General features: G+C 39.6%; 1 protein-coding gene across 1 annotated transcript; it reads left to right on the forward strand.

Annotated features, from left to right (window-relative positions):
* Positions 1-2,786: 2,786 nt before the first annotated feature.
* LOC110701647 lies at positions 2,787-4,585 on the forward strand. Its single transcript, XM_021879261.1, has 3 exons — positions 2,787-3,492; positions 3,599-3,652; positions 3,741-4,585. The coding sequence occupies exons 1-3, from the start codon at positions 2,787-2,789 to the stop codon at positions 4,583-4,585; spliced, it is 1,605 nt and encodes a 534-aa protein (XP_021734953.1).
* The last annotated feature ends 5,379 nt before the right edge of the window (positions 4,586-9,964 follow it).

The raw sequence follows: 9,964 nt of genomic DNA on the forward strand, positions 1-9,964 counted from the left end.
CACTTGTGTACTCATATCCACTTGAAAAGCACCGCTCACTTTGTTCCTGAAACAGGAGCATACAGTGAGCCAATTTTCCAGTATCTAATACCTTATAAATGGCTTATGTTCAAGTGTAAATATGATACCTGAGATTGAGGTTACTTTTCTTTTCGCCTCATCTTCTAGATACATGCTACATTATCTTTTGTAGTGTCCGGGTCTACTACAATAGAAGCAGCGCATCTTAGCTTTGTTCTTGAACTCCTTCTTCTTTGGTCTCAGAGCAACCTTAGCCTTCTTGCAAGAATAGGTTTTCTAGAGCTCTTGAACAACTTCCATCAAGGACAGTTTGTTCCGCTTGGCCGTAAGTCGCATCTTTAATGCAACATACCCCGAATGGAGTGAGCTTAGTAGCATGAGAGCCTGATAAGCCTTCTTATCATGGGTTGAGAGAAGCATTTTAGGGTGTGTTTTGATGCTTTATATGTACTTTTGTTAGCTTTTGTGAGTTTTGGGCTGTGATCTCACTTATGTGCAAAAGGCGGGATTTATGAGTACAAGTGAGTGAGTGAGCTCGGGAACCAATGAAGAGTTATGTAAGAAGGATGGACCTTGGCTCGTGATTTGAGAGTTGTGATGGAGCATGGAAGAGCAAGGAAGAAAGCTTGAGGAAAAGGTGAAGCAAAGCAAGAAGAAGAAGCAAGGAAAGAAGGCGAAAACAGCAAGAACCGTTGCCAGGACCGCTGGCAGCTGGCCAGAGCCGCTGGCAGCGGGTATACCAGAGTGAGGGGCTGCCGGAGCAGCTGCCAGCGGGTCCAGAGCAGCTGGCAGCGGCTCTGGCAGAAATTCGGGCTGTTTTGGTTAATTTTCAGCAATTTGGCTTTGTTTTGGCTCGTGTTTTGGATATTATTTTATTATTATTATTGTGTTATGTTATTAAAATATAGAAACATATAAATAGCTTAGTTTTAATTAAGTTTGAAGGGAGAAGAAAAGGAGAATTAAGTTTTGAGAAAAAAAAGCTTTCTAGGGTTTTCTTGGAATTTTCAGAATTCTTTGTTTTGGAATTAGAATCCATGGAAGCTTAATCTTCCGGATTCTTGGTTAAAGATTGAAGCTTTTAGCTACGAATTGTGAGATCTTTCTTCTCTTAATATCTATTGAATATATATTGTTCCTTGAATTAATTTCATGATTTGCTTTAATCAATTGCTAGGTTAGAATTATTGGATTCGCTTGCATCTAATTAATCTTTCCAAAGTAGCAACTTTAGGTTATTGATGCATGCTTTTGGTTTATAACTTGAAGAGGGAATAATATTATTGAAGAAATTAGACCGCTTGTGTTAATTTATTCAATCCTTGTTGATTTCTCCGTTTATTTTCTTCTTGTGGATAATTTAGAGCGCTTGTCTTGAATTGTGCATTGGAAAGGGTTAGAAAGGAGCGCTTTGCTATTTCTAACTATTTATGAGAATTTAGAATCTAGGAATTCTACAACAAGGTGTTCAATAGAGCTTGATTGAGGAGACTTCTATGATCAATTTGTATGTTCATTAGTGGATTTCGCATAACCAAGACCGTTCTTCTCATTGATTACCTATTCATTACGTTCGTTGTTCTTACTTAGTTCATTTATCATCATTGCTCGTGAAAACCCCCCTCGTTACTTAGGTTACTACCGTCCTAGAGTATTTCCACTTAGGTTTCCAGTTATTAGTCCTTTTTTCCCTGTGGATTCGAACTCGACTTCCCTAACTACGTTTATTTGCAGTTAGCTTAGTTGTGATATTTTTGGTTGCATACGACTGAGGCACACCAAATTTTGGCGCCGTTGCCGGGGAATTAAGGCGTTACTTTTTAATTGTTTATCTTAGTAGAATTTATTTTAGGACTGTTCTTAGCTATCTTTCTTTGTTTGTTCGCTAGGGTATGATAAGTACCCATTCTGCTAACAAAGAAGTTTTGCAGTTTGATCCAGAAATTGAAAGGAATATTTCCAGGTTGCGAAAAGAGGCAAAAACAACCCCTAGTGAATCAACGTACTCCTTCAATATTCAAGAAGAAGAGGAGATGGCTGACAATCGAACTCTAAGAGAACTTACAGCCCCTAACTTGAACCAACAACCGTTGTGCATTGCATACCAGCAGTTGGAGGAAGGTACTAATGTTGAGATCAAATCCGGTCTAATTCATCTATTGCCGGCATTCCATGGCATGAAAGGCGAAGATCCGAATAAACATCTGGCAGAATTTCATGTGGTTTGCACTAGCATGAAACCGATTGGGATGACTGATGAACAAATTCAGTTGAGAGCATTTCCTTTTTCTCTCAAAGATGCAGCAAAGGATTGGTTTTACTATCTTCCCCCAGGTAGCATAACAACTTGGGCAGATTTAAAGAAGTGTTTCCTTGATAAGTACTACCCAGCCACTATTTCTGCAAGCCTTAAGAAAGCTATCAGCAATGTGGATCAGAAGGAAGATGAATGCTTGTATGAGTATTGGGAGAGATTTAAGAGATTGTGTGCTAGCTGTCCTTACCATGGGTATTCCGATCAAGACCTCATCCTATACTTCTATGGAGGTCTAACTGATGATGACTTGAGGATGGTGAATGCAGCAAGTGGTGGAGGGCTAGTGAATAAGACTCCAGGAGATGCAACTAGGTTGATTGCAGAGCTAGCAGAAAATTCTAGGCAATTCAGTCAGAGAACTCCCACGCGTCGGGTGAATTTAGCAAATTCGAATACAACTGAGTTAGAGAGTCAAGTAGCTGATTTGACTTCTATGATGCGTTAGTTCATGGTGAACTCAAGGAATCCACAGCAACTGAATGCTTGTGGTTTATGCACCTCCATGGGACATCCCACTGATACATGTCCTCAATTACAAGAGGAGCAGAATGAGCAGGCCAACGCCTTAGGTTTTCAAGGGCAAGGTCCGCAAAGAAGATATGATCCCTTTTCAAATACCTACAACCCAGGATGGAGAGATCATCCAAATTTGAGATATGGGAATTCCCAAGGAAACCAACATCAGCATGCTCAAGGTCAACAACAGTTTCAGCAATATAGGGCACCGTTCCTAACACCTCAAGGCCAAAGCTCTAATTCAGGTAATATGTCAACTGAAGAAATGATTAGATCACTAACTTCTAATGTTTCTACCATGCAGCAGAATATGATGCAGTTTCAACAAGAAACCAGATCAAGTATTCAAAACCTGGAGAATCAAGTCAGTCAAATCTCAAGTGCAGTAAGCCGACTTGAAGCTAAGGACACTGGAAAGCTTCCATCCCAAACGGAGCTGAACCCTAAGCAACAAGTTAATGCAATAACATTGAGAAGTGGCAAAAAGTTGCAAGAAACTGTAGTTGCACCTAAGAAGGCTAAAGACTTGATTGGAGTTGAGGAGGAGGAAGTAGAAAAGAAACTAAGGCGAATCCTCCAACCTTTACCTCTTATGAGCCTGTGCCACCTTTCCCAGAAGCCTTGCAAGATACTCGAAGGTATGAGAAAGACAAGGATATTTATGAGACTTTCAGCAAATGTGAGGTAAATATGCCCCTCTTGAATGTGATTAAAAGTGTTCCTCGTTTTGCTAAGTTTATGAAGGAACTGTGTACGATCAAGAGAAAGCACAGGTTGGGAGGAAAAGAAAAAGTGAAGGTGAGTGCTCATGTTTCTGCAGTTTTCCAAAAGAAACTCCCAGAAAAATGTGGTGATCCTGGTATGTTTACTATTACTGTTACAATAGGAGACACCACATTACACCGAGCCATGTTCGACCTAGGTGCATCAATCAATGTCATTCCCTACTCCCTGTTTAAATCTTTAGAACTTGGGCCTTTGCATGAAACTGGGGTAGTAATTCAGTTAGCTGATAGGTCCAATGTATATCCTAAGGGGGTAGTAGAAGATGTACTTGTTAAGGTTGATGGATTGATCTTTCCTGCTGACTTTTACGTCCTTGACATGGAACATGACAAACAAGCAGCCCCTATCCTGTTAGGAAGACCTTTCTTAAAGACTGCTAAGACAAAAATCGATGTGTCTACCGGTTCTTTGACTATGGAGGTTGATGGGAAAGCAATTGTGTATAACATTTATGATACCATAAAGTATCCTGTTGATACTCATTCTTTATATTCTATAAATGTTGTCGATCCAATATTGCATGATGTTTCTAACATTGATCATGGGGATGAGCTCCTCACACCTATTACTAATGTTGTGTCTGGTGATTGCTTGGATTCTTCTATACCTACTAATGTGCAGGTGAAGGTGGCGGAATTGAATGAACAGTCCAAGCTTCCACCTATACCACTAGGGGCAACACCCACCCCGTCATCATTTCCGGGCAAGAAATTATCCCAGGTATACCACAAAGCAAAGAATAAGGTGTGGCATGACAAGATGAGCTCCCGTTGGAAGGGTCCAATTCAAGTTGACAAGGTCTATCCGCATGGAGCGGTAGAAATTCGGAGTTTAGAGACCAACAACATGTTCAAAGTGAATGGAAAAAGGCTCAAACCATACTACGAAGGGTTCAAGGTCAAGAATTTGGAGAACATCGATCTCTACGAGCCATCAATTGATTAACGAAGTTTCATGAGTTGTGTCGAGCCAACGACGTAAAACAAAGGCGCTAATCGGGAGGCAACCCGAAAACTCTTCCCCGTTTTCATTTATTTTAGTTTTTATTGTTTTTGTTTTGATGTACCAAGTGCTTTTGGTGGATTTATGTAGGAGGATGCTTTGGGAGTACGTATTGTGAGCAAAAATAGAGCAAAACAGGTAAAAACAGGCTTTGGGAGGCAGCCCCTGCAGGAGCCGCTGGTAGCGGGTTGGCAGCTGCTCTGTAGCCGCTACCAGCGGCTCTCCAAGCAGCCAAAAAATCCCAAAGTTCTGCCCCAGCCGCTGGCAGCGGGTCTGGTGCCGCTGCCAGCGGGTGTCCTTCAGGAAAAAAAAAACAAAAAAAAAAAAAAAAAAAAAAAAAAAAAAAAAAAAAAAAAAATATTTTTTTTGCAGCAGCCGCTGCCAGCGGGTCTTCCAGCAACATTCACCCTAAATTCCTTCTTAAGACGCTGGCAGCGGGCCCCAAGCCGCTACTAGCGGCATTCCCTGCATACCTGAATTTTTGCCCTTTTAAACCCCTTTTTCTTCAATCCTACAATCCAATTCATTCTAGTCTTTATCCAAAACCCCAATTAATCACTTCCCTCTATCCCTTAGCAAGTATTCTTTATCCAAAACAACCCATTTGCCCCATTTTCAATCCAAAATTCAGAAATTTAAAAACCCCTCGTCTAACCTCTTTTCCCTCAATTTCAAGTCCAATTAAACCTTAACATTGTTTCAATTTCTAAATTCTAAACTTGAAATTTGAGGAATTGTGTGAACCTTGGTGTTTGGAGGTTTGGTGGGTTGCTCATTGTATTTTGAAAGAGGAGGTGAGATTTGTGCAATTCATTCTTGTGCAATGGGAAGACATAACAAGTGAAGGCAACCTCTTCACCTACGAGGGTTGCAAGGGGGTAGACAACAAGGGGATACTTCAAGGGAGGGTGTATCACCCTCTTTTCCCCAAGCAAATGACTTCATGGGCATTCGTCTAACTACGAAAGAAAAGACTACATGGGTTCAACTTCAACAGCCCAAAAGAATGGTGCAATGCACAAAAGTCGTCGATTTGGAGGCATTGCAAGTGGTTGGTTTGGACGAAGTGATGGAGCACGAGCGCACCTACTTATGTGAGGTATAGATGAATTCCTTTCCACTTTGACTAAGGGATGTCAAGAATTTCTTTCAATTTTAACAATAAGAACTATGTCATGCCTTATGCGGTAATTAGAAATGCATTTGGTTAGAATAATCTTCCCATGGGCAACACTTGGGGTCCCCATAGTTCATTTTTCTTCTCGAGAGTTTTGAAATCCTTGATAATGCCGAATCTTCCAACTTCGGGAATCCTTCCCATTAAGGTGGTACTTATTTCTTCCCTTTCCCTTACTTTTGTTTTTATTGTTGTTGTTCTTGCATTGAGGACAATGTCTCATTCAAGTAGGGGGGGGGAAGCAATTCTTGCATATTTTTGAAATTTGTATAGTTATCCTAATTTAATGGTTTTGTATAGCTATTTCAATTATGTTTCAATGAAAAAAAAGAAAAAAAAAAACAAAGAAGAAAAATTGAAAAAAAAAAGAGAAAAGAAAAAGAAAAAGAAACCCGCTAAGTCGAAAACCTGAAAAGGCGGCTTAGGCAAAAATGGGGGCCCGGTTAGGTTGAAAACCCGAAAGGGCGACCTAAGCAAAAAAGTGGCTAATGAGTGGGTGAGAAAGTGAGATTTGGAAAAAGATGAGAGGCTAGGATGAAAACCCGAAAGGGCTCCTAGGCAAAATGAGAGAAAAAAGAGAGAAATGTTCATGAATTTGATTTTTCAAGGAAATTTCGCATCTATTTGCCGGAGTCGGTGTCATAAGGGGAGGAGATATAAGGAGGTGTCGGGGTAGGTTTCATCTTGGTGATTTTGGGAGATAGTTTAGATTTTGGGGGAATTTGTTGATCATCTTAGGAATTTGAGAGCATGAGTTGTTTGTTTTCACTCTTGAATGTGGAAGTGTTTTTATGAGATTTTTGGTTAAGTTGAGTTTTTGTTTGCCCAATTTTATCAAAAATTTCATTTCTTTAGGCGGTTGAGAATATTCATACTCATGGCTATGCGTTTATCGTTCCAAGTTGATTTTGGGGATGAATTGATAAATAAGAAAAAAGGGAGATTCAAAGTGTGAAGTATGGGGGAGTGTGATTGTGATTGGTTGATAAGTACTAGGATGTTTTGTTGAGTTTGAGTGCATAGAGCTAGTTTGATTCCACCATCTTCTGTTTTGAACCTTAGTGAGGAGGATGTGTTTTATTCTCTAAGTTTACTCGAGGGCGAGTAAAGGTTCAAGCATGGGGGAATTTGATTAGCCTTCTTATCATGGGTTGAGAGAAGCATTTTAGGGTGTGTTTTGATGCTTTATATGTACTTTTGTTAGCTTTTGTGAGTTTTGGGCTGTGATCTCACTTATGTGCAAAAGGCGGGATTTATGAGTATAAGTGAGTGAGTGAGCTCGGGAACCAATGAAGAGTTATGTAAGAAGGATGGACCTTGGCTCGTGATTTGAGAGTTGTGATGGAGCATGGAAGAGCAAGGAAGAAAGCTTGAGGAAAAGGTGAAGCAAAGCAAGAAGAAGAAGCAAGGAAAGAAGGCGAAAACAGCAAGAACCGCTGCCAGGACCGCTGGCAGCTGGCCAGAGCCGCTGGCAGCGGGTATACCAGAGTGAGGGGCTGCCGGAGCAGCTGCCAGCGGGTCCAGAGCAGCTGGCAGCGGCTCTGGCAGAAATTCGGGCTGTTTTGGTTAATTTTCAGCAATTTGGCTTTGTTTTGGCTCGTGTTTTGGATATTATTTTATTATTATTATTGTGTTATGTTATTAAAATATAGAAACATATAAATAGCTTAGTTTTAATTAAGTTTGAAGGGAGAAGAAAAGGAGAATTAAGTTTTGAGAAAAAAAAGCTTTCTAGGGTTTTCTTGGAATTTTCAGAATTCTTTGTTTTTGAATTAGAATCCATGGAAGCTTAATCTTCCGGATTCTTGGTTAAAGATTGAAGCTTTTAGCTACGAATTGTGAGATCTTTCTTCTCTTAATATCTATTGAATATATATTGTTCCTTGAATTAATTTCATGATTTGCTTTAATCAATTGCTAGGTTAGAATTATTGGATTCGCTTGCATCTAATTAATCTTTCCAAAGTAGCAACTTTAGGTTATTGATGCATGCTTTTGGTTGATAACTTGAAGAGGGAATAATATTATTGAAGAAATTAGACCGCTTGTGTTAATTTATTCAATCCTTGTTGATTTCTCCGTTTATTTTCTTCTTGTGGATAATTTAGAGCGCTTGTCTTGAATTGTGCATTGGAAAGGGTTAGAAAGGAGCGCTTTGCTATTTCTAACTATTTATGAGAATTTAGAATCTAGGAATTCTACAACAAGGTGTTCAATAGAGCTTGATTAAGGAGACTTCTATGATCAATTTGTATGTTCATTAGTGGATTTCGCATAACCAAGACCGTTCTTCTCATTGATTACCTATTCATTACGTTCGTTGTTCTTACTTAGTTCATTTATCATCATTGCTCGTGAAAACCCCCCTCGTTACTTAGGTTACTACCGTCCTAGAGTATTTCCACTTAGGTTTCCAGTTATTAGTCCCTTTTTCCCTGTGGATTCGAACTCGACTTCCCTAACTACGTTTATTTGCAGTTAGCTTAGTTGTGATATTTTTGGTTGCATACGACTGAGGCACACCAGAGCCGCTTGCTCATCGTCCACTGGTTTGCCAATTAGCTCCAGATGGGTGAATAGCCTTGTCATGTTGAGCACATGAGCTTGAAGTGGCATCCCGGGTCTATGTCTTGGATTATAGACCTAAGCCCATACTTCTTGTCTCTCTTTCATGAGACACCCATCTTGCGGTGGCTTGATCCTCATGTTCGAGAGTAACCTAGTCACATCTTCCACAAGTCCATCATAGTTGCCTCTGGTACTTTTGGTGACTCTCAAATTGACTACATCTTCTAGAGCTTTGAGCATCATGTCCGGAAAATAGTTGGAGAACTTCCCCTTCCATTGTACCGGGATGGAGTTTGCCATGAGTCTGGAAACTCTTTTACAATCCACACTCCATACCTCATGTGCCTCATCACTCATAATCCCCTTTGAGTAGAAACTCGGGATTTGAGTGACCAGAATGTTCTCTAGGTAGAAATTTCGGAGGGTCTTTCGGAGTTCCTCTTCCCATTCCTTAAAGTTTACCAAGTTAAGAGAAATTGGCAACTTTTCGGGTAATTCCGGGAGCATAAGGTCGTTGACATTAGTTGAAGACATGATTCTACAATTGAAAGAATTTGAAATAAAAAACCATTCATTATACTTAAATAAGATTGAATTCATGCATTTTAATCAAAATTATTTAAAACGTCTTATTCACACATTAAAGATTGTCCCCATTTTAGGTGAGAATAAGTCGATTCCAAGATCCAAAAAAACAAAGAGTGGTTAAGCATGCTTTGGCTTGTCTTAACACTCAATCTCCTAAGGTAAGCAACGCTTTGCTAATGGCTCCAAGCCACTCTTGGTTGAATAAATCGTCGCATCCAATGCTCTCTAAACAATTTATTCACTTTGCCACGACATGTTAGGACTCCATCACTCATATCGTTGAGTATAACCAAAACCACCTTGCATACCCGGTATGCCTTACGTTCCTTGGAGAAGTAGTGATGCCTCGCTTTGGCGTAGCCCACTACTACCCTCGTTTGGTTGGTAAGTGTGTTTTGTTATGGCAATATTTACTCAATATTATAGGGACCTAGGGTTTCTATGTTGGTTGATTTAAGTGAACTTAATTAATCATCTCAACATTCAAAATCCTAAACATGCATCTAACATATAATTCATATATATATAAAAATAAATATATATAGAAAACATAAATAGAGATGCATTTGGCAACTAGCATGACCCCTTGAGATCTTCAAGTCTTCAAAAGGTCTTCATTTGCAACTTCATGGCTTTGTCTTCTAAGAACCCCGTCTTCAAGACTTGGCCAAAATATTACAATTGCTAGTATCTACGATTAGGACTAATCTAAATATTAAGGTACAAAAGTACTCAACGGTTCGCAGACTGTATTTAAATTTACAAAAATACATCACGGATCACAGTCCGTATTTTCTATCCTAATCGGGCCCCACTAGTTGCCATTTCATAAAACCTGTGAGAGAATTTACATTGCATTCATCCATTCACTATCTGTGAATGGCCCATGCATTTTACAACGATAAACAAGTAACAATGCATAAAACGCGCGAGAACTAGTAACTAATCTAGGTGGTTAATCCAATTAACACGCCTAATTAAACTAGTCA

This window comes from Chenopodium quinoa, unplaced genomic scaffold, assembly GCF_001683475.1.
Source record: "Chenopodium quinoa cultivar QQ74 unplaced genomic scaffold, ASM168347v1, whole genome shotgun sequence".
Lineage (NCBI taxonomy): Eukaryota > Viridiplantae > Streptophyta > Magnoliopsida > Caryophyllales > Amaranthaceae > Chenopodium > Chenopodium quinoa.